The 24789-nt window shown below is 47.4% G+C and overlaps 1 protein-coding gene across 6 annotated transcripts in view; it reads left to right on the top strand.

Moving 5' to 3' along the window:
- Positions 1-24789, top strand: part of IGSF3 (immunoglobulin superfamily member 3) — a 156281-nt gene that overhangs the window by 98447 nt on the left and 33045 nt on the right. For all 6 annotated transcript variants that reach the window (XM_043538423.1, XM_037906455.2, XM_027823235.3 and 3 more), the window contains 4 exons: positions 2462-2872; positions 4545-4934; positions 6724-7125; positions 12292-12696. In XM_043538423.1, the coding sequence (XP_043394358.1) occupies positions 2462-2872; positions 4545-4934; positions 6724-7125; positions 12292-12696 (1608 nt within the window). The remainder of the gene's footprint in view (positions 1-2461; positions 2873-4544; positions 4935-6723; positions 7126-12291; positions 12697-24789) is intronic.

Genomic DNA, 24789 nt, shown 5'->3' with positions numbered 1-24789 from the left:
CCTAATCCCCCGTGTAGACAGCGCTATGTGAATGGGAGGGTTTCTCCCATCGACATAGCTACTGCTTCGCGGGCAGGTGGGAGGTACGCTGACAGCATCGTAAGTGTAGGCAAGCCCTCATAGGCAGGGAGTGGAATAGCAGTGTATTTAGCTGGTCAGGATTGAGGTGCATTGGTAAAGTTGTGTGGGGACTCAAGAATGTCATAATGGGGGGTATGTAGAGCTCTCGAAGCTCAGTGATGGATGTGTTATAAATATGGAGATACATAAGTAAAGGAAGGACTCAGGAAAGCAATAACATGAGGTATTGCAGTAGTCACGTTAGTGGAGAAGTGTCTTGTGCTTTTTTTCTCCAAACCATTTCCACGCCTTGATCTATATCCCACTGAGGCCAGTGTAGCAAAGATATCCTCCTTTTAGGCAGCACAGCAGGAAAGAGACTTGAGCAAGATGACAATCAGATTTAATTTATTTAATAATATAAAACCGTTACAAGATAGCCCCAGGAATGCAGGGCAGAGAGGAGGAACTGAGCTGCTCTGGAAATTTATTCAGATGGGTTTTAAGTGATAATTTAAATCTCATCAGGAAAGACTGGTGAATAAGTTAGTTGCTGCCTGTCATGGCCATTGCTGAGCTTAAAAGCAAAGGCAAGTGGAAACTGACTCTTTCACTCTGACACCTGGGTAGGACGGGGCTTGAAAAATGTGTCTGACACCAACTACCTAGTGGAGCGGGTTCCAAAGTCTCTACCTAGTGGGCAATGTGTGAGAAAATAATGGAAGGGTGGGGAGAAAAAGGGAAGAGGGTCAGCATTGCTGCTGAAATCCAGGGGCAATGAGCTGGTAAGAAAGGGATTTCTACCATGGTACTGTCCCTGCTTGTGGGGACTCCATTTCATAACAGTCTCTAGCTAGTAAATAGTTGATGACACTGAAAGCACCTCCGCTCTCCCTGCTGGACAGGAGATGTTCTCTGTCCCTCACTTCCTCCACCTCCTTGCTAATCCCTCCCTTTTCTCATTATTTGAGTCCTCACCCATGAATAACTCCAGTGTCTGACTCGTTGCAAGTCACAGTATTGGCTGTGGAACTGGCCAGAGACATGTTAATTTAACTCTGCTGGTACTTATCAAAACTCTGAGCAGCAGCAGAGTCACTGGCTCTGCCAATCTGTCGGCTCCAGAAGATAACTGTTACCACTCTACCTTTTGTTCATCTTTGGTCCTTTGCTTTGCAGACAGTCTAGAAACCTTTCCCTTTTTAAAACAACTTGAAATAGTCTGTTTCTAAAAAAATGAATTCAAAAGTAGATGTAACTACTCATATGGTACCCCTGCGTTGCTCTACGTGTTTTTATGCTTTTGGTCCTGGCATTAGTGCCCCTTCAAATCCAGTGGTCATCTCCCTCCCCAACCCATCCTTCGGCATAAAAGGAAGGGAGGGCCAGGGGAGTTGTGGGAGAAATTCTGTGGTAAAGCAGCCAGAAGATGTGGATTCTGTGCAAACAGATTTTTCTCTTTCACGTGTTGGACCCTTTGCCTGTTTTGTTAATTATCTTTCCCTCTCCCTGGATCTCCGTGTGCTTCCCATTTGTAGCTAATCTTTGTTGTAGAAATAGACAGTGGGGAAATTACTCATATTTCTTGATGGGATACATGACATTTATTTCCTGTCCATTTGCTAAATCAACTTGACATGTGTCTAATAGCCTTTTGCCAATTCCCTGATGTCTGTCTGTCCAAGAAGGACACAGGCAATTGACTATTGTGTGTTTGCACTGCTGCCCTCAGAGGAGCCAGCTTCCTCTAAGTGCAGTAACGCCGTTTTGCTGAGGGAGTTAAAATGTGGATAGACATAAACAAGGGAGAGAAGAATTGTCTCCTGACTTTTTTTAAGAGGGAAAATTAAAAGATCTTAAATATGTCGTCTTGGCCAAACAATGACCTATGGGGGCAAAGGCCCTAGCAATGATGTACAAGTATTTTGAAGGATGGGAATGCCAAGGAGGGCAGGGGAGTGATTATTAAGGGTGGTCCAGAGGTTTATGACAAGGACTGAAGGCATGGAATTAAGAGGACCACATAGGCTGTATCTGATAAGTGTCCTTGTCAGTAAGTAGGATCTATTAAGCTACACAACAGTAACCCAAGGGAAGTGATAGAAGGCCCCGTATGGTAGCTTAGGGGCATTTAGCAGTAAACTAAACGAAGCACCAGAAAATATGCTGTTGGTAACAATCTGCATGGGCTGAGGGCTTTGGGGAGGACTCGATGTGGCCTAATAGCGCTTTCCATCTGTAATGTCTGAGTCACTGGAACTGTAAATAGAAACCACCTTCCTAGTGCTCCTTTAAAGAATCCAGCCTTTAGTCGCTCCCTTGGCTCAGAGGTTTCTTAATGCCGCTACCTCTAAAGATTTGTTTTCTCATCTCCTCACTGTCTTCATTCTCTTTATTGCAGTTATTCCAGACTCTTTGAGGGTGACCTCAGTTCCACAGACACTAAACAAAGTGGAGCGCGACTCTCTGGAGCTGAAATGCGAGGTGTCTAAGAGTACACCCCAACACAGTCACCTCTCCATCTCCTGGTACCGCCAGAAAGTGGGCGAGCCTCCAGTGGAGGTGATCTCCCTGAGCCGCGACTTTGTCCTGCGGGCGGGCAGCACCTATGCGCAGAGGCAGGCCACTGGCGATGTCCGCCTAGACAAGGTGGGAGAGACCACCTCCAAACTCACCGTCTACAACCTCCAGCCATCAGACCAGGGCGAATTCTACTGCGAGGCAGCTGAGTGGATCCAGGACCCTGACAAGTCCTGGTACGCCATGACCCGCAAGCGCTCCGAGGGCACCATCGTCAACATCCAAGCCACTGGTCGGTATCTGCAGGGTTTTTTCTCTTGGACAGGTATCAGGAGGAGCAGTGGGTGGTGCAATAAGGGAGAGAGTGGGGAATGTGTGAGAGCTCCACTTACAAGAGACTTCTCAGGTACTGAGCAGGCCAATGGGTGACTAGCTCAGCCTGTCTAGCCTCGCTGCCTGTGTGTGCTGTTATCAATGAAGTTTGGTTTGGCTACAGAATAGTCTCCTTAGGAAAGTCATGAAAGCCCTCTTGCCAGAGTCATTCTTAACACTAGACAGGAGAAAGCCATGAATGTTGTGGGCCTTGGCTACCACAAAATCCAGCTCTCTCCCTGTGCTTTGTCGCAATGTTTATAATCATCTGAGGTGATCTCATTAACAGTTTCCTGGGTGGAACCTCAGGTGGCCAGTGGCAGGACATTCTCAAGACGGTCACCAGAACAGCTTTATTGCTGGTAGGAGGGACAGATATCACTAGATGTGCTGTAATAGTGATCCATTCCCTTTCGCCCATTACCAGCTTCTGGCAAACAGAGGCCTCCAAAAATAGGCTTCCTATCACTCAACATTTCCTGCTGCAAGGGGCTAATCTCTCTGGCCTCTGTCCTTGGAGTGTCCAGAGACCTCCCCCTCCCCAGGAGTGCATTCCTCTCCCTAGAGAGGCTTTGGATCTGCACCGATGTTCTATAATTGAGAAATTCTGAAGAACGGAATATCCTAGGGTTGCCAGGTATCCGGTTTTTGACAGGAGCGCCTGTTCGAAAAGGGACCCTGGTGGCTCTGGTTAAAAATTAAGTCCAGTAGGCAGCGCAGCAAGGCTAAGGCAGGCTCCCTGCCTGCCCTGGCCCTGTGCAGCTCCCGGAAGCAGCAGCATGTCCCCCTCCAGCTCCTAGGCAAAGAGGCAGCTGGGGGCTCTGCATGCTGGACCCGCCCCAAGCGCCAGCTCTGCACCTCCCATTGGCCAGGAATTGCACCACTGGAAGCTGCGGGGGCAGCGCCTCTGGATGGGGCAGCGCACAGAGACACCTGGCCGCGCCTTTGCATACGAGCCAGAGTGGGGACATGCTGTTGTTTCCGGGAGCTGCCTGAGGTAAGCGTTGCCTGGAGCCTGCACCCCCTTCTGTGACCCAACCCCTTGCCCCCTGCCCTGATCCCCCTCCCACCCTCTGAACCCCTCTATCCCAGTTTCTAAAAGACAGAACTAGTACTCATTTCAAAGGGGTGTCTGTACAGTTTTATGTAAGAGGTCGGGGTTATTGAGAGAGTATATTTTGGAGTCCTTCTTCTGACTATAACAGCACTTCTAATATAAAAAGGCTGAAAAGAAACGAGCTATTCCTTCTCTCCCCTGCTCCTGGTTTGACTGTGATTGCAGCTTTTGCAAACCTAGTAGCTGGCTGCTTCTCCTCCTGAGGGTGAGATGAACTGTGTTCTCCCAGGCAGCAATTGCATGCACTGTACACCTCTGCTTAAGTCCTGTGTTGACTGTATGTTAATGGCAGAGGTAACAGGGAGGGACGCAGGGGCATGAACATAGGGTACATGTGGGACGCGGGGTGGCTGAGAAGTGGGTTAAAATGAAGCATGGAAGTGTCCTGCTGCCCAGTCTGCCTCTTGGGTGAGGGTCCCCTCCACATGTGCAGTGCTGCAGTGACACTGCTGCGCGTTGGTGTGTCTCTCTCCAGATAAGGAGTTCAGTGTCCGGTTGGAGACAGAGAAGCGGACATACACGGTGGGTGAGCCTGTGGAGTTCCGGTGTATCTTGGAGGCGCAGAACATCCCAGAACGCTACTTCTCCATCTCGTGGGCCTTCAACAGCTCCCTGATTGCCAGCCTGGGGCCCAACGCCGTGCCCGTCCTCAACAGTGACTTTGCCCAGCGTGAGGCCCTGGGGCAGCTAAAGGTAGCCAAGGAGAGCGACAATGTCTTTGTTCTAAAGATCTACCGCCTCCGCCTGGAGGACAGCGGCAAATACAACTGCCGGGTGACGGAGCGGGAGAAGACGGTGACGGGGGACTTCATTGACAAAGAGAGCAAGCGGCCGAAGAACACGCCCATCACGGTCTTGCCCCTCAGTAAGTAGAGATTGGCATGCTTCTGCATGGTGCTGTGTCTGTGTGTGCCCTCCCATGCAAAGCAGAGACTGCCTGACAAACTTAGCTGTTGTCACCTGGGGTGGGACCCCAACCGGAGAAGTTCATGCACAGTGAAGGCTTGTTGGTGAGGCTTAGAAACCCAGCCAGAAAGATCTTTAAAGGCCAAGGAGGGAGGTATCCACTACTCAGGTTCTTAGGCTGGAAAAATTGGCCCTTGCCTTGGTGTTTGCCCCAGGTTGTACTCCTTACTTCGATAGCAGAGAAGGGAGTTTGGAATCTTTGCTGGAGCAGGGAATGGGGACCCTGTCTTTATTCTCCCACTCTTCCCACCTCCCAGTAGGAAGCTGGGAACTTTAAGGTGTTACCCCATCTTAAAAGGCTGAATTGGGAGTGCTGCTGGTCCTAAACCAGCTCCCAGTTCATCCAGGAAGCAGCCCAGCCACTGGAAATATGTTCGTGCCTGCTACTCAGTTGCCCCTGCTTTGGTGCTCTTGCAGGAGATCCCATCAGCTCCTCAGATCAGAGGGGATGTGCCGTGGGTCAAGGAGCAGAAACAACTGCATCCTTCCCAAGCCACCGTTCACTCTTTAGCACAAAGATCCAACTCGGTCACTGGATGCCTCACTCAGCCACCCTAGTGAAAACATTCTTGTCTGACCCTGTTTGAATGTCTTGTGTGTGTCAGAGGGGGTGTGATAAATACAGAAAAGACAGGGCAAGAAGAGCTAGTCCTCTGATTCATTCATTTCCTTTGTCTTGCTCTTTCTCTCCAACTCAAATAACTTTGATGTGACAAGCCACGCAAGTATCCTCAAAGTTAACCCAACAATATATATTGAGCAAACAAAGGAGTAGCTAAGAAAGGCTTTTGTGTAATTTTTACCTCCCATTTATTAATCTTGTAGTGAGATGCAGCTTGTTCTGAAGCCATTTATCCTGAAGTAAGGGTCAATTATAGTCCTTTACTCTCTCAGCATGGACTCTCGTTCATTTGGGATTGAAAATTACACTAGCCAGAAGTCCTGGATTGGATTGATGCCTAAAAAGTAGCACTTCTAGACTAGAACCGTAACAGATTTCATGTGTGAGATTTCATAACCACCAGTCCTAGAAACAAACTAACAGGACTTAATGTTTTATTCAAAGGTGCTAAGCATCTGCAACTCCCACAAAAAGCAGTGGGAGTTACCAGCACTCAGCACCTGTGAAAATCAAGCCATAAGTCTTTATATCTCTGGAAACTTCAGGATCCCACTTTTCCGATGGCATAAAACATTGATAGCAAACTCTAGTAGTTTGTGAGAGAACAGCTGCGAAAACTGCATAGGAATTGGAAATAGCAAGATGATAATCAGAATTCTGTGATAGTTGTAAATCAAATGGGTTTGGAAGCCTTTTGGCAGAACCAGGAGTTACAGTACCAGTAATAACACCCATGTTTTCAGCACATTCCTTTTCTACAGTCTTGTCCTGGACCTGTGGTCAGAAGATGTTGTGACTCCTCACAGGCAGTAATGGGACAGATTTTCAAAATTTGGCCCTCCCTGTTCTTAGGCACACAAGTTCCCCAGTAGCGAGTCACTGGCCATGTGCATGCTTTGGATATTTGTACACATGCGTTAGCCACGCGCAGAATCAGTGTGTGTGTCGTTTCACACACCTAAGTTTGGAAGAACTGCTTCCAAAGTCTCTATCTTTCTTGCATACTGGCAAATGGATGAGTATAATCATCTCCTCCATGTGACACGTTTCTCTTCTGTCTCTTTAGAGACCAGCATCTCCGTGGAGATGACCAACAATGCCAGCAATGTCCTAGAGGGGGAGAGCCTGCGCTTTGGCTGCAGTGTGCGCTCGGGATTTGGGCCCCAAAGCCATCTCTCCGTCACCTGGCAACTTGTGGACAAGCAGAACAGGCGCAGTGATGTTGTGCGGCTGGATCGGGATGGCACGCTGCAGCCGGGTCCCTCTTACTCAGAACGTAGCAGCTATGGGGGCATCCAGATGGAGCAGGTGCGGCCTGGCTCCTTCACCCTGGAGATCTTCAACAGTGTCAAGGCAGATGAGGGCCACTATGAGTGCCGTGTGACTGAGTGGACACGGACGCAAGATGGGGAGTGGCAGATGATTGGGGAGCGGCACGCTAGCACGCCTGTATCCATCACTGCTCTGGGTGAGTACCAGAGGCACTGTGGTGACTGTGCAATGCTTTCCAGCACCTCACCCTCCTGGGGTTTTGATTACAGCAAGTCAGGAGGCGGTCTCAGGCATTGCTGGCTTGCACTGTGTGGCTACAGAGCTAAGCGTTAGAGGGAGGGGCATGCTTCTGGTGGTGGAAACTTGTTTCTGAGTGGGAGTCAGTGTGCCTTTGCTGGAGGAGTGCAGCACGTCACATTACCGGGGAACTCCCGTGTGGCATTAGAAGCACAGAGTAGGAAGTAGGATGGTTAATGGCACTTGGCACTTCTGTAGCACCTTGTGAATGTTAAGCCTCCCGGCTTCTTTGTGGACTAGGTAAATATTCTCTCCACTCTCCAGATGAGGAAGGTAAAATGCAGGGAGGCTGTGGGCCTGACTCTCAGAAATTCTGAGCACCTACAATTCCATCAGATGTTGGCAGTAGCTGCTCTCTGCACATCTGAAAATCAGGCCCTCAGCGACTGGCCTAAGACCACACAGATGAATCTACTGGCCAAGTGGGAATAGAATCCAGGAGTCCTGATTGCTGGTGCCCTGTTCTCACAACTAATCCCTTTGAGTGTTGAATACAGTAAAAACCACATGGTTTAAAGGAGGGCATTTTGGGAACTTCATGGATTTAGACTCTCACTGGTCTTGTCTAGATCTTGCTATATTAAGTGCCGGACCAGTGCCAAAAATGCCCTGCAGGTCTGAAGAACCAGTGACTGTTCTTGAAAGCTTATAACATGCAAAATGCCAGGGCTATAAACAATTGCTGTATGTTGTGATTGGAAAGTTGGGATGGATTCGCAGCTCTCCAGTGCTATACAGTATTAATGAAGACCTTTAAAATCATATCACATTCTGATTAGCATCTTGCTTTTCCCTCCTCCCCTTCAGTTCTGACCTGTTCTTAAGAGTTATTCTGTCTAGAGCTAGAAAGCATTGCTTTCGAATTTATACAAGCTGGCAAGATTCATGGGTAATAAAGAATTAAGGCCAGTTTCTCAGCTGGTGTAAATCAGTATAGCTGAGAATCAGCTGCAGATCTTAATTTGTACTTTGTGTAGTCTGGTGAAGCTGGCAGCTAATTTCATGCCGGAATTGAAGAGTAGGGGGATGGAGGTGGGGTGTGCATGGGGAAGTTAGTAAGACGGTAATTGGAGTCACCTGGTTCTAAAATGTGAGTGTCACATTCAGTAATTCATTCTACTTGTTGAAAGTTAGCTGTGTAAAACTTCCCAGTAGTTCCAGAAAACGAAATTAAAAGTTAATAAATTGACCTTCCGCTGCAATTCCCTCTTCCAGAGAAATCTCAGACTGACAGGTCATAACTAGTTCCTGTTTATATAACCAAGAGGTGCTACTACAGCCCAGTAAAATTTGAAGGAGAAAATGTCTGACATCCTTTTGCTAAGTCTGATTTTTTCCCCCCTCTTAATATTTGTAAAGTGCTTTGTGATACTCGATGGGCCCGTGCTAAAGAGGGTAGTGTTTTTTATTACTACAGCCAGAGGAGACCAAAAGCCTCTGAATATGTGAGGGTCCTGCCACCTTTTGCAGAGTGCTAGGGACCTTGGCCCCTGCAAGCCGTTGGGGAATAGCTGTCCTCTGATGATGTGTACACAGACAGAGTTGTGTTAAGGGTGCTCCTAGAGCTGGAATAGTAAGAAATGCTGCTTGTCGGAGCTAAGGGGCACAGGGAAAGCTGTGAGGAGTCCCAGAGCTTGAAATAGCACGTGTGCTGCAGGCCAGGATTGAGGTGTTCTTGGTAGATCAGTGTGGGGGAGAGGGGGAAAGCTTTCTACAGAGCCCTGGGCTCATTTATTGGATCAGGAACTGATGAGGGGAGAAAACATGGCATTGAAGGAAGCCTCACTTCCCCTCCCTCTTTTGTATTTAGTCAGGGCAATTGGTCTCTGTAAAAGAAAGCTGTTTGCTGGATGTAATGAGCACATGAGAGTTGAGAGCCTGAGAGTGCAGATCTGATTCCTGCATGGCAGTCGAGAAGTCCTTTCGTAAAGCTCCTTTGCCCAGACTAAGGGTGTGTCTGCACTACAGCTGCTACAGCAGCCACGACAGCGGTGCAGCTGTGCTGCTGTAGTGTAGACACGTCCTTCGTCAACGGAAGGGGTTTTCTGCCACCTCTCCGAAAGGTAATAGCTGAGCCAACGGCAGAATTCTTCTGTCAACGTAGCTGCATCTACTCTGGGGGTTAGGCCAATCTAACTATGGCTCTCACAACATTTTTCACAGCCCTGAGTGACCAGGCTTGGTCTATTTAATTTTTAAATGTAGACCAGGCCTACCTATACAAGACCAAATGACCTTGTAAAAATTAAACCAGCCTTCAACGCCTTCAGTCTCCAGCACTATGGTCTGACGTCTTGGCTATGCTCTGGACTATGTACGTCCCTGTGTAGGATGGCTGCCACACTTCATGTGGTAATGAGATGCAGAGATCTTGCAATGCGGGCAGCTCACTGGGCCTCTTCCTCTTCTCCTGGATAATCATTAAACACATTTCTAAAAGCTTTAATCCCAAAGACTGACCTGTTTTTGCAGTAATTACATGGCCCGGAACCCTGCCATGGTGACATCTTTTGATTATTAGGATTCCTGAGCCCTCTTGCTATAAGTGTGCAGAGATCTCAGTGGCTGCTCTGTGGCAAGTCTGGCACATGGAATTTAATCTGCTCACTGCAATTAATGTCCCAACTGCCTACTATTGTTAATTAATATCTGTTTAACCCTAAGGTCAGAAGGTACCATCTCCTGAGTAGTCTGAGTACAAAGACTATTCCCTCCTTTTGCCACCTGGCCAGTTTTCCGTAGGTTTGTAATCTGTCTTGATATTGCATTCAAGGCAGTGAAGAATTCTCTTTGGCAGTAATTTACAGCACTTGGTAGGCTGATAATCTATTCTGACATATCAAATATTTCTGCTTCTGTTGGATCCATGTATGGGACTGCATCCTCAGAACTACATTGAGGGCTTCATAAAATTTGTAAATTCTGAATTTACGATAGTTAATTAAGAATATATTGTCCTCACACCTTAATGTGTTAGTTTTAAAACACCCTGAAGCAAAACAAAAATTCTGAAAAATGTAATCCAGAAAATATGTATTATATAGGGTGTGGGTGGGTATATAAATTATATATTGTCCAAATGTTATACCAATAAAATAAAAACCAGCAGGATCTTATTAAAGGGGAAAAGGCAAAATGCCACATTTATTGTGAATACAGAAAGAATCATAGTAAGCAGTTAGTTATAGCTATAACATTCCATTCAATTTCATATTTATTCACACACACACGCGCACACACACACACACACACACAGAGGTTCTGCAAGGTTGTTATCATAGTTACCAGCCTTAGAGTTGCTCATGCCAAGCCATTGGCCAAGTGGCCTGGACATGAGGAGGGAGCAGGGCCTTGTCAGATGCTCATCTGATGCTCCTGGACGTTGGTTTGCAGAATCAGACCCCAAAGTTCTCACTTTCTCGAGTCCATTTTTATAGGAATTTCTTCCTATGCCAGTCTATGGGAATTGCTTTATCATGCTGTTGCTGAATCAATCAGCAGATAGCACATTCCTGACTGCTCCGTGCTGCCAGATGTTATCTTGTTCTTCGGTTCTCCCATTCTTGAGGCTGTTGGGTGGATTCCAGTCTGCCCTCCGGGGGTCCTCTGGTTATTTCCACTTAACGCCTTCTTCAGCCGATGGACACTGGACGCCTTCTTCAGCCGATGGACACTGGATTCTTAGGCTGGCACCACCCTGATCATTCAGTTATTATCCACACCAAGCGTCCATCCACATTACATCCTCTATCTCTATTTTAATCACAATTGTTAACAAAGCGAGATGAATACAACAAAAGGGCGGGGCGTCTCTGGATGCTGTTTCTGTTGTTACAGAGTATTGCTTTGAGTCTCTCTCTGTGTGAGTAGTTGCTGTTACAAAGAATTGCTTTGAGAACAGACTCTCTCTTAGAATGTACTAACACAATTAGCAGCTTGCAAGTTTCTCACATAGAGGGAGAGAAACAGTACCAAAAACCAAGAGACCTCTTAATTAGTAATACCCTAGAATTTAAACTATGGGGAATCAAACTCATTTGTGATTTTAATACAGAACTTCTTTAATATGATCCGACACAAATATAGCTATAATTGAGAGACAATGAAAGCCACTGCCTAGGTGACTGAGTCACATAAAGACTAAAACCAGAGCTAACTCAGGGGTTCTCTATCCAGGGTTTTTATATTGGTGCTCAAACTAGAGCGATGGGCACTTCTCAAGAGTATAAATGCCAACAAGCTGTCCCTTCTTTCCCCTCCCGTTACCCTTTCAGTGCCACCAGGAGGTAGGCTTGGATTTGGGGGCAGGGAAAAATTATTAATACAAAAGAATGATGTTACTATTGCAGGAAAGCCTGGGCCAAGAGGTGGGTATTGAATCCAGGTCCAAATGTTGTGAGATTAGTGGCCAAACTTTCATCCAGTTTCTACAGTTTAGGTCTGGCTGTTGTGTAGGTTCTCCGTGATTACTAGCTTCCTCCCTATTCGCTCAGTGTTCCCTTCTTCAGTACTTCGGTAGTGTGGATCAGTGGTTGTCAACCTATTTACCATTGTGAGCTGCATATGCAGCTCTCTGTGTGTTATGTGGGCCACAGCTACACAATATATATATATACTACCTGTGTGGCCATAAGGATGTCACATGGGCCACAGCTGTGTGCTGCTTGGACTGCAAGTGGCCCACAGGTTGAAGCCCATGAGTTGAAAACCACTGGTATGGACCATATGATAGAAGAGAGGTTCTCACCAACACTTCCCCTCCCATTCAGGGCTGTAGGAGCCACCTCCCCTCCTGTTGGAAATGAAATACCATCCCTGTCGCACTGCAGCAGTGGCTTACGTGGAGAGTTCCTGTGGAGGAAGTACTGTATTTGAAGTGTTTTAGGTGCTTTTAAGGTAACTTAGTAATGGAAAACGAGAAGCTCCAGTAGCTTTCCATGTCATGTAATTGGAGAACCACTGCTGTAACCATCTCTCAGTCACGGCGTTGTGGCAGGCCTCATTTGACAGAGTTCTCCAAACTCTCTTCAGTCTCACTCATTTCTCTCTCTCTCTCTCTCTGCAGAGGCTGGTTTTGCTGTCACAGCCATATCCAGAACCCCTGGAGTGACCTACAATGAATCATTTGACCTCCAGTGTATCATCAAGCCGCACTATCCGTCCTGGGTCCCAGTGTCTGTGACATGGCGCTTCCAGCCAGCGGGCACCACAGAATTCCATGACCTGGTCACCTTCACTCGGGACGGTGGGGTCCAGTGGGGAGAAAGGTACACGGGCTTCCGGACCCGCACTGCTATTGAAAAAGCAGAGTCCAGCAACAACGTGCGCCTCAGCATCAGCCGAGCCAGTGACACTGAGGCCGGCAAGTACCAGTGTGTGGCCGAGTTGTGGCGGAAGAACTACAACAGCAGTTGGACACGACTGGCAGACAGGACCTCCAACCTACTAGAGATCCGGGTCCTGCGGCCAGGTAAGAGCCCTGACGGTCGGTGTCCCGGAGGATTAGAACTCATGAAAGTGACAGGACTAAACTCACTTTCATGACTCAAATTCTGCCCTCTTTCCTTCCCCAAAGGGCAGAAGCAAAAACCTCCTAGCTCTAAACTCCTTTAACAACGATGTGATGGTTCAGCTATGGCCGCCAGCAAGGATGACTAGCATTACTGTCCCTTTACATGTCAAGGAAAAAACACCTCAGACCTGCACGTTATACATACTGTCAGTGCATGTAACCGGGCCTTCCTCTCACTGCTGCTCTTCCTCCCTCTGTTTGTTTATTCCCACCTGTTGCATCTCATATCTTACTCTAGCATGGTGGGGCCCTAACCCTAGATATTGCTGTACTAATTATAGTCATGCCGTCAGACATTATGAATGTTATGCATACGCACCCACCAAGACTTGTCTGCATGCACCTCTCAGTGAATGACGTGCAGTAGCTTTTTCCGGTTACATGTTGCATCCAGAGCCAAGCACTGCTTGAGAGCAGGGCCCAGGGTTTCAAAAGGGATGATTGCTTTGGAGTGCTTCCATTTTGGGGGGCCCAGCTTTCCCTTGTCAAAAAGCAGCCTGATTTTCAGAACGTGCTGGGCCACCTGTCCTCTGAAAATCAGGCTCATTCAGCTTGGGCACCCAGAATCACTCGTCACATCTGAAAATCGTGGCCCAGGTTCTTACTGCACTGGAAATTTCTTCCACTCATTCACCCTCTCCCCTAGACTCCTGTGCAGCCAGACGCCTTGCTCTTGTGGGGGGTGGGGGGGTTTCCCTCCTTCCTCCCCAACTTGAGTGTGGCTATCCCTGGATGAGTCGGCAGACACTCTTCAGTATGAGAGTCTGCTTTTGCAGTGCCTGTGCCCTCATTATCTCATCTGTCCCTCTCTTTACGTGCAGGTAATCCCTTCCTTTTTGTCTTGACTCCCATACTGTTATCCTGCCTTGTAATAAGTGCCTTATTGTCGGGGGTGCGCCGGAGGTCAGAACTCTCATCTTCTTAGTTCCTTTTCCTGGGAAGCAAGTTTGATTGGAGATTGTCCCTGAAGTAACACACCTCTCTGTAATGCAGCTGTGTGTGAGTGAATTCCTTGTAATGCCATCCGGGAAGAGAAACTCACCTCACAGCACACACGGGAAGATTTAAAGGCCAGCTAGAGGCCTTGCATGATGGAACTACCACCTCCTTCCTGCGGCGCTCAAGCTCTACTAGTGCATTAATAGGGCATATGAAATGTGTGTCTGTGATCTGTTGCACACCCCATCTCCTAATTGAGGCCGGAGCGTTGCTTGGCAAACCTCCCCAGGCAAGTCGTAAGTCTGGTCTAATGAGCATTGTGTAATGTTTGTGGGTTTATGGCCCATAGGGGAATAAAGGGAAGGAGGACGTGTCCCTTCTCTCCCATTTCCTCTTGCTGAGCTTCCCGTGTCAATGTTGCATTCTCTTACACATTTCATTTCTGTGCCTCAGGCAGCCTCCAAGACACAAGCTGTCTCCTTAACCGCTGCCTGCAGCCACATTCGTTTGTGTTGTGATTCCATTCACTCTTACAAGCTAAATAGGGTCAGGTCTTGCTGGTTCTTTGTCTGGATGATCTCCAGGTGGTACACGAGATTCAGTAGGCAGCCCTCTTCCATCAGTCAATACTTAACCAATGTCTCACCCTGCTGCTAGTGAGACCTGCACTGCTGAGGTGCTGGCTTTCAGATGACAGTAAAATAGAGCTATGGCTACTTATGTACAAGAGAGAGGGCATCAGCCACAGTGCCCTGGACAAATTCTAACTCAAGTAAATAATCCTGTTTACCAAAATTCAACAGGATACCATCCTCTTTTTTAATCTAATGCAGCTTTTTACTGAAGTCTTATCTATGAGTCATATACACATCTGGCTAGTACGTATTTCCAAGATCCTTCAGCCCGTGCATTAATCTTGAACTTTAGTTTTCTGAGATCAAAATATCCCAGCTCTGTCAAAGTTTGTCAAACTGAACTTAAATGTTAAAAAAAAAATCCTATTTATCATTTCCTGTCCTAAACTAAATGGCTGCTGCATTCCTCCCCAAAAGTGACTGTCTGCAATGATGGGAGTTGTGATCAAAATATAAATAAGTCTGTCAAGTGTGTTGAGGTGAGGTGCTATAGAAAGGCAAGAGATCAGCCGCGTGCACCTGAGGCGATACGGCTGAAAGTTAGGCAATGTGCTGTTTGGATCTGGTTGCTGCTCAGGGCTTGGCAGACTCGGATAACTTGTGTGTGGGTGCAGTGATAACCGTTTATAAGCACGTGGCAATGTCAGGCAGTTTCTGCACTTAGTGAGCCATCCACAGCCGTATCTCAACCATCAGGTCACGTATGGAGGAACAGCTTTTTTACAGCAGAGCTGCTCGGCCTAGTGCAATGGGTCTCAGCCTTTCCAGACTACTGTACCCCTTTCAGGAGGCTGATTTGTCTCGTGTACCCCCAAGTTTCACCTCACTTAAAAACTACTTGCTTACAAAATCAGATATAAAAGTACAAAAGTGTCACAGCAGCTTACTGAAAAATTGCTTATTTTTTCATTTTGTCTGTATGAAACTTTAGTTTGTACTAACTTCGTTAGTGCTTTTTATGTAGCCTGTTGTAAAACTAGGCAAATATCTAGATGAGTTGATGTACCCCTAGAAGACCTCTGTGTACCCCTAAGGGTATGTGTACTCCTGGTTGAGAACCACTGGCCTAGTGGACACAAACTGGAGGTGCAAAACCAGGATGGCTCAGAATAATAACGTGACACTGAAGTTAATCTCCAGGTCATCAGTTCAGATCCAAACCAGCTAGTCCACTAGTGACTAAAAGTGATCTCGGCTCAGTTCTTAGAGGCCAAGTGTCAGCAACTCTAAACCACTCAGACAACTGGCATTAATTTACCGTTCAGCACTGTTTCAAAACACTTTCTAAACAGTTAGTATTGAGTCGGTAGATAAAGGCTATAAAGGTATAACGGATGCTGTTTATCAATGCATGGAATCGCTACAAAAATGAGGGACGTGAAGTGAAGAATGCGGTATCCCCCTGAGAATTCAGGAAGACAGCTCTGGAGTTCAGTCTAATGTGAGTGATTAGCAGGAGTAGGAGAGTTAGAGTATAAAGGGACTGTGAGATCTTTAATGACCAAAGGAGGTCAGGATCTCACTTTTTGTCTCATTGGGGAGATGGGGATGTATGTCTTATCCTAAAGATAATCCTGCCAACAGCTCAGTACCTTACAACCCCACATTGGGGAACTGGTTTATTGCTGACAGAGGTAAGAATGCCACCTACTAAATCCGCAATGCTCTGAATGTTCCTGGGATGGTGCCAAACCAGCTAGTGTCCAGGCCCAGCCCAGCTTCCTTATGAGAGCTAAGAAGATAAGGGAGGTTATCACTTCCCAGATGCAAAACCTCTTCACTGTGGCTTTCAGCAACCAATGTATCTAAATAATGAAAGCAGAATGCACACATCCATGTGGTACTCTACTATGGACCCCCTGGAGTGCCCTTGCAGACCCCAGTGTGAGAAGCGCTGCTGTAGGGTGCATTGGCAGGTAGAGTGGAAACTTCCATTAACTCATCTGTGTGGCCTGCCTGCTTCTGCAGGCCTGTTGTGATAGACTCAGGGTATTGTGCTTCTTTCACTGAGCTGGGCTAGATCAGTGCAATCACACAGTCCAGGAAATCTTGTTCTGAGATCTAAAGCCATAAGAGGGTTGCACTCCCGTGCATGCACTCTCTCCCAGTTGGCATATGGGCAAGTCAAGTGAGCAGGTTAAGACATTAGATGTCCCTCTCAGAGAAGAAGAGGTCCTGTAATGTAACGCAGTCTAAGCACTGGCCTGTCACTGCAGACCCGCATTCAGATCAGTCTGGTTCTGGCTCCTGTCAGAGACAGGACGGACCCACTATGGCAATTGCTGTGTTGCCAATGATGGCAACACTCCCTTAATTTCCTCCCAGTTCTCAAGGCTCCCTTTGCTTTCGGTGGCATGAGCACACTGTCCAATGGTCGGGAAAGAACAATAAAACAAGACAACTCAAGGCCAGCTCCTTCCCCGAAGACAGCTTGCAGTACTCCTGACAACTTCAGAGCTCTGTCTGAACTTGAAATAAGTCCTGGATGTGCACATGGGGATTTCTCTTCACCTGTGCCCTTCCTGTGGGACTTTCCTCTTGTCACTGGCTCTCTCCTGCTATTGAAACGTGTGTTCTCTCTGTCCCAAAGGCAGGTCCCTTAAGGTGCTCTCTCCCTGCTCCACTCCATTCTGAAGCCACCATCTTCTCCTTTATGCACTCACTTCCAGTGCCTCCGCCCCTTTCCAGCTGGGAAGGAGGTGCTGACTGATCCCCTCTGACAGCGCTGCCACGCTGGCCAGTAGGTGATCATTCAGGGCAGATTCATCCCTACAGAGCCCAGGCACGGTAGTTCTTTGTCGCACTTGAATCTCTCTGGCTTGAGTGGGAGAGAGGAGTCTTAAGGTTCCTTGTGAACCCCAGTGACCCTCCTGCAGTTCCATGGCACTCAGTGCAGGGCTGAGCTATTGGCCCAGCTAGACTTGCTGAGGAGACGTACTTCAAATGAGTGGAACCCTAACCCATTCCGATCCCTCTTCTTCCTGCGACTTTGAAGGTGAAAATTGTCAAGACCCAGCCAGGGGCAGAAGAGAGATGTGGATAGACTTCTGGGTGAGAGAGGAGATTTGGGACGGGGCAGGGCTGGTAGACAGGGAGATTCCGCTCCATTCCCTTTGCTTTGTCAAACTGTACACCTTTCTGCCAAGTTTTTGGCAAAGGGAACTGTTAATTCAAAGTGCGACATTTCCGAGCAGCAGGTGTGACATGTCTATGGGATCAGACAAGGACAGCAGATGGTCTCTGTCAGTGCAGTACACAATGGGTGGCTGTGTTGCAGTCTGTACAGGCTTGGACATTTGAATATGACTCTTGGCAAGAAGGTTTCAGCAGTCTTGTGGTGGTATTGAATTGCCACAGTCCTCATGTGCATTAACACACTTACCTTTCTGCTCTGCGGCTGAAGGATGAGGACCTGTGGCTTTGAGAATACCCAGCACTTGAGTATCAAGAAGTGTTTTGTGCTACAGATCCATACAAATCAGGGCTGTGGGTTGTAGCAAGCCTACTAGCAGTCCTGTCCCTAGTCACGCAAGTGCGTGTGCACACGCAGCAGGAAAGGCCCTCTGCTCTCCTCCTAGGAAGGGAAGTTCTGAGCCTGCACAGCAGCCAGGGTAAGAGCCCCTTTAACCAAAGGGAAGAAATGGGGTCCACTGGGAATTTTGGCCTGCCCCAGGGCACATGAGTGCATTAATGCATTCTGTGGGGACATCCAGGCTCGCAACTCTGAACTGTAGGAAGGCTGGCAAAGGCCACAGGGTTAACCAGGAACTTGCTGTTTGAGAAGGGGATTGGTGTGCAGAGGTGGCCAACAACTTCCCCTTCCTCTTATTTTCACTGCCTCTTCTTACCTGATCCCAGCAAACATGAGCTCAAGTGACCGTTGCTCTCCTGAACGCCCGTCGCACCGGCTATGCTCAGGCTTCCTGATGCCCACTGCTTTCATTTGACTATACCAGTATCTAGATGCCAGTGGTAGACAACTCCTTGCTAGCAATCCATCCACAATTGGCCACCTCCTCTCACCCCAGTGTCCCTGCATAATAAAATGGACTAGGAAGCACAATTGCTGTTTGTCCCCTGTGTACAGGGGTCATTGAAGTCAAAAACCATTAACGGTGTCCTTTGCCTTCTGACAGCCACATGCCCCCTTTCCACCACTGGACTGGACTTGGAGACCGTAATACGTGTGGGCCATTAGCTTGTAATAAAAGTGCAGCAGCATCTGCTTCTGTGGATTGATTTTTACCATCGTCCTCTCTTGCCCTTCCCATTCCCGCTCCCACCTCCTGTACCCCTGTCTGTGCCTGCCTGTTCTTTCATGACTAATCCTGAAGCAGGCACATGGGGTGATTCCAGCTTTTCCCTATAAATTCCCCCTTTTGCTTGGGTTTTGAATGGACAATGAATGTGGGAGGGGGAGGGAGGCGGAGAGGGCTGATACCGCAGCAATGTCCAGGAGTCCCTTTCGCAAGCCTGGCCCTGGCAGATTGATTGGCCAGGGAGCTGTCGAGCAAACAAGACAGCCAGGCTCTTCATTAGCGCATTAATTAGCAGCCAGGGGCTCTCTGGAGGCTGCCTCATAAAGTTTAGTTTATTAGGGGCTGTCAGGATGAACCCGTCAATGGGTAGGGGAGGCTGCTGAGCTGAACTAGTCCATTAATGTTACTTGGAGAGCCTGCTTCACAGTGATGAGCTGTGCTTTGTCTTGGTACGGAATCCTGAGACAGGTACTGAGTACTCCCCCACTGCTACGGTACTAATAGTTTGCCTTCCTATAGAGTGTCCCACAGAGGCAATGTTTTCAGTGGGGGGAGGCACAATTTAAACGTGGGGGGGTCACGTAACTGCCCATGCGTCACTTCTGAGGATGAGGCGGCTTGTGTGACCTTATACCCAGCAATTAAGAAACAGTAATTCGCTTGAGGACCAGTTTAATTCTCATTGTAGAACTTCACGTTAATAGCTCATCACGGGTCCTTTGAGCTGAAAAAACAAGGTGCTTATATTTTATCGATACTTATTAATGACTGTAAGCGTCTCAGCTTTCATGTAAAACATTGCAATAATAATTTCTCTTTAAATAGCCAGTTATTTTCAAATGTGAAATAGATTTTCCGCTTTAAATGCTGTAACTTTCCACAGTACAAGTCACACGCAAATATTTTTTGCTTAAAGGATTAATTTTAGCTGAAGAATTGAAAGTTCTTAACTTGAAGTGCATTTCTGTCACAAGGAGCAGCCATAGAGCCAGGAGCACCAGGGCAGCGGCAAGCCAGCTCCAGGGGGCCCCTCGCCAGCCAGCACCAGGCTCCTTCGGGGGAGAGGCAAGAGTGCATCAGGGGTGCAACTCTGAGCTGTGCCGCCCGCCCTGCCTGGGGAGTGCCCAGCTGTGGAGGGGTGGCCTGGCTTGGGGAGCAGGGCAGGGAGGGCTGCCGGGTGGGCAGCCAGCCAGCGCCCCAGCTCCCACAGTGCGAAGAGCCAGGGGCCCAAGCAGGCCAGGCAGCTCCCACCAGCTTCTGATCCACCCGCTCCTGGCAGGAGGCAACAGTTTTCAAACTGTGGGGTGTGCTCCCCGTAAGAGGGTGCTCCCCACAGTTTGAAAACCTCTGTGCTAAATGGAAGGTAGAAATCTGGAGGGAGAGGGGAGGCACATGATCCCATGTCCCCCTGTCCCCTGCACTTTGCCTCCCATTAACATCGGGTCGCGACCCACTTTGGGGTCCCGAACCACAGTTTGAGAACTGCTGATATAAAGCCCTCTTACCATAACTGAGATCATGACTGGATACAATCTTAATTCTGCTGCTTTGGTCTTAAACCAGATTTACTCTGGACACTTTTAACTCCTGTATTCTGAAAAGCTGCAGCAATGCACATGCTTCAGTGGTGAAGGGGTTAAAGGATACTTGAGAAGACCCCTCCTTCTGAATGCCAGGGCTCCACACAGCGGGATGGGGCTGATTAATGGTGACTGTAACTGTGATGCAGAATGGCCTTCTCTCTGCTGGATGCTCAGGGCCTTGCTCCTTTCCCTTAATCAGTGGAGTAATAAAACCTCCTGTCCTGCCACCAAGCTGCTGCTTCTCTGTGACCTTCACACTTAACAGTCAAAATAAAGTGACTGAGCCTCTGTGCAACCCATAATTGTGCTCTATCTCAGCCCATTCGTAAGAGAACAAAACAAGTGGCCTTGCATTCTCTGTCAACAGTACGAGAGCTTTTTCTTTTTTTCCATACCCCTCATCCTCTGCGGCAGAGACAGCCTCCAAGCCTGCAGATTTACTGAAGGGAGTTCTACCTCCCATGCAGCTCACACATGCAGCTTCCCTGCTCTGGCTCCCTCCTCCATCCATGGGTACTTCTCTTCTCCCTGACCGAGGACTCCCAACGCTCTTTCCCCACAATAATGCATCAAATCCTGTTTTCTCCCACTCCTGCCCATCTCCCCTCTACTGGCATTTTCTCTCCCACTTACCTGTTGAGTCTTTTTTCCTCTTTGCCCTCTCTCTTCTGCAGATGCTGCTGGTAGGATATGCTATATTCCACAGACTTCACTTTGTGTTTAGAGATACAAGCCCAAATTCTGCCTCCAGATATCTGTGCAGAGCCAGTGTGGTCAAGCGTCTAAGGCACTGGCCTAGGACTCTGGAGACCTTGTTCTGTTCCTGCCTCTGGCCTGCTGGATGATGTAGACAAACTTGACTTCTCCGTCTCAATCAATTTCCCCATCTGTAAAACAGGGATAATGACTTATCTCCTTTGCGGAATACTTCAAGATCTGATCATGAAAAAGCATTGTAAGAGCCAAGTATAATAAAGTTATTGATAACAATAATAGTGTGGGGGGCTTCCATGTTTTTACTGGGAGTCTGGAAAACACAATAGGAGTTTGAGAGCCAAAATTTTGTCCTTTAATGTCTGGAAAGCAGCTGGGATATTTTCTGAGTTCTTGGGGCTAGAAGGTCCCTATACTAGGTCACTTAAGTCCATGTCCTACCTGGCTTATTGCTAGCTCATCTGGTGCTTGTCTGGCTAAGACTTAAGGATTTCTGGGGCTTGGGTTCTACCTAGTGCAGTTATGTAACCAAAAAAATCTACATCTGTAAGTTACACTTTCACAGAAAAAAGATTGCACTATGGTACTTGTATGAGGTGAATTGAAAAATACTATTTCTTTTGTTTATCATTTTTACAGTGCAAATATTTGTAATAAAAAATAATAATAAGTGAGCACTGTACACTTTGTATTCTATGTTGTAATAGAAATCAATATATTTGAAAATGGAGAAAAACATTCAAAAATATTTAATAAATTTCTGTTGGTATTCTATTGTTTAATAGTGCGATTAATCATGGTTAATTTTTTTAATCGCACTTTTTTGAGTTAATCACAGGACTTAACTGCGATTAATCGACAGCTCTAGTTCTATCCCTTAATCCAGAACTTGCTTCCTTTCTCAAATTGACTTTTTTTTTTTTTTGCTGCTATTTAAACTGATTTTTTTCCTCTTTTAATTTAGAATCATTGTCTTTTCTTCTCATTGTTATCTAATGGGCAGTTTTTCTCCCGCTTGCCTACAGCATGTACATACAGAACCAGAATCGTAGCCCCCTGTAGCCTCCTTCATCACCGGCTGTGTATACTGAACTCCTCTCATCTCTTCTTGTGTTTCTTCCCTCCCTATGCTTTATCAACCTCATTTCTCCCCTGTCAGCACCCATATCACTTCTGAATTATTGTGTGCAAAATACTTGGCGCTGTCCATCTTCAAAGCTTTTGACAGACATTAATCCTTAGAGCTCCCCACCCTCTGTGAGGCAAAGTTCACATCCATTTTATAGATGGGGAAACTAAGCCACAGAGGTTGTGATTTGTCCAGATGCCATACATTAAGGCAGTGGCAGAACAGGGAATAGAATGTGTGAGTCCTAAGTCCCAAGCATTTGTTCTAAACATGAGGCTATAACAGAGGTTGACAAACTATGGCCCACGGGCCACATCTGGCCCGTGGGACCATCCTGCCTGGCCCTTGAGCTCCTGGTCGGGGAGGCTAGCCCCCAGTCCCTCCCCTGCTGTCCCACCTCCCCTGCAGCCTCAGCTCACTGCGCTGCCAGCGCTCTGGCCCATCGCTCCTGCCGGGGAGCGCGGCGGCGTGGCTGCAAGCTCCTGCCACTCTGAGCGGCATGGTAAGGGGGCAGGGAGCAGGGTGGTTGGATAAAGGGCAGGGGCTTCCGGGGGGCAGTCAGGGGACAGGGAGCATGGGGGGTTGGACAGGAAGCATGGAGTCCGGAGGGGCGGTTAGGGGCAGGGCTGTGGGTAGGGGTCTGGGCAGTCAGGGAACAGGGAACAGGGGGTGTTGGATAGGGGGTGGGGTCCCGGGAGGGGGCAGTCTGGGGACAAGGAGCAGGGAGGGCTGGATAGGGGGTGGGGTCCCCGGAGGGGGCGGACCGGGGACAAGGAGCAGGGGGGGTTGGATGCGTCGGGGTTTTGAGGGAGGCAGTCAGGGGGCGGGAAGTGGGAGGGGGTGGATAGGGGGCGGGGGCCAGGCTGTTTGGGGAGGCACAGCCTTCCCTACCTGGCCCTCCATAAAGTTTAGCATTCCCAATGTGGCCCTCGGGCCAAAAAGTTTGCCCACCCTGGGCTATAAGGTTTCCATTCATAAGCTGAAAAGGATAACACCAGCTGTTACCTAACAGTGCTGTGTAAAAGAAAAGAACTCTTTCCCTTGTTTTAATATGCTCCCCGTATATATGCAACGCAGATTGTAGTTGCTTTTTTAATCACTGTGCCACATTGAATGTTCCCCTCTGTTACCCTCTCTTTTATTCTTCTGCACAGATGGTCAGTGTACTTTTCACCCTTTCCTTCAGGTTGGTGCTCAACATCCTGGCAGTGTGACACCAGTTTCCAGTCTGCTTGAATATTGATTTAACACATTGGTTCACAATGTTTTCTTCTGGGCTTATGTAGTTGGGAGTGTTGTAGGTGGCTTTACTCTTCACTCAGACAGCTACCTGCCACGCTAGGCGCAGAAATACCAGTTGTAAGGAAAACTGTGTAAATAAAGTAAGGATTTCACTGTTTTTTCCCACTAGCGTTTTTTACACTGTGAACTTTAATACCTCTGTGCCGAGTAAAACAAATTAGTGCAATTTTCCTTTTAAAGCTATTCCAGGGCATTGGTTCATAATCAAGTGTAAAGGGCTGTTTTTTTTGGTTTTGTTTTTGTTTTTTCACTTTCTACTGAAGCATCTGGCATCAGTCAGAGGCTAGATACAGTACTAGACGAGCTGGATTTTTGCTCCATTTGGTTGTGGCACCTGATCCAATGTTTTTTTAAAAAAGGTGTCACAGTTCAGGACAGCTGCACTTATATTCCCCCTCTATAATCCAGCAAGGGCAACCACTCTCTGTCTTCTGGCTCCCTGGACCGTCACCTCTATTGGGTGGAGACATGCAATTCTCTCCCTCCTGAGCAGAGTATTTCCAGGTTGCAAAGCTCCCTGATTATATGGTGTGAATTCACCAGCAAAGTCAGACTAGCTAAGCAGGCCTGCTTTGCCTTTCTCCTTTTGTCACAGTTATAAATTACAGTGCAACACTTCCTATGCAAGCCTATTTATTCTTAAGGTATAAACATTACAGAGAAAGCATATTAAAAACACTAAAAGAACCTGCATACATGCTAATCAGCTTACCAGAGATTCCCCCAAACAGTCTCCAACTGGGCTCTGGTGGGTGGGTCCTCCCCCACCCCCCTTCTCTTTTGTGGTCACAAGTACATATCCTCAGCTCAGAACTAGCACCCCCATGAACAGTTTAGTTCCTTTTTATACAGTTTGGGCATCTTTGATCTAGATGTAGAGTTCCCAGGAGCAGGTAATTAGTAGACAATGGGTGTCTCTTCCCAGGTCATAGCTTCAAAAGGCTGGGTTTGGAAGGAAATTAGCATTTCCTACTTCACGTGTATTGTCCCAAACAGCTCTTTGGAATTCCTAATAATAATTCCAGAGATTGCATTAGTCAGGCTTCTAGAGAAGTTACATACAATTGCATTTTTAGTTCAATGGAATCAAAAACATTAACTCTTATTTATTAAAGTTTATCTTAATTCCATAGGTTATGTCCAGGATATTGTCAATCTGTCACAATAGGTACTTATTTAGGCTCCCAAATCCATGTTTAAGTGCATAAAAATGAATCTAGAAGCCTAATTTCAGGCACCCATTTAAAAAATAATACAGCAGGAAAGCAGGGTACCTGATTCAATGGACCTTTTGTTAGTTCCTGTGTTCCCATGTGTCCCCTTTTAGGGTGACAATTTCCTGAAAAATATATTGTGGGGAGTTACATATTGGTAGTGTTTTGTTACATGTTCTAGATGCCTGACCAAATGATTTACCAAGACAGCAAAAT

This window comes from Chelonia mydas, chromosome 1 (genome assembly GCF_015237465.2).
Source record: "Chelonia mydas isolate rCheMyd1 chromosome 1, rCheMyd1.pri.v2, whole genome shotgun sequence".
Lineage (NCBI taxonomy): Eukaryota > Metazoa > Chordata > Testudines > Cheloniidae > Chelonia > Chelonia mydas.
Note: the sequence above shows the minus strand (reverse complement) of the source record. Positions and strands in the feature narration are given on the sequence as shown.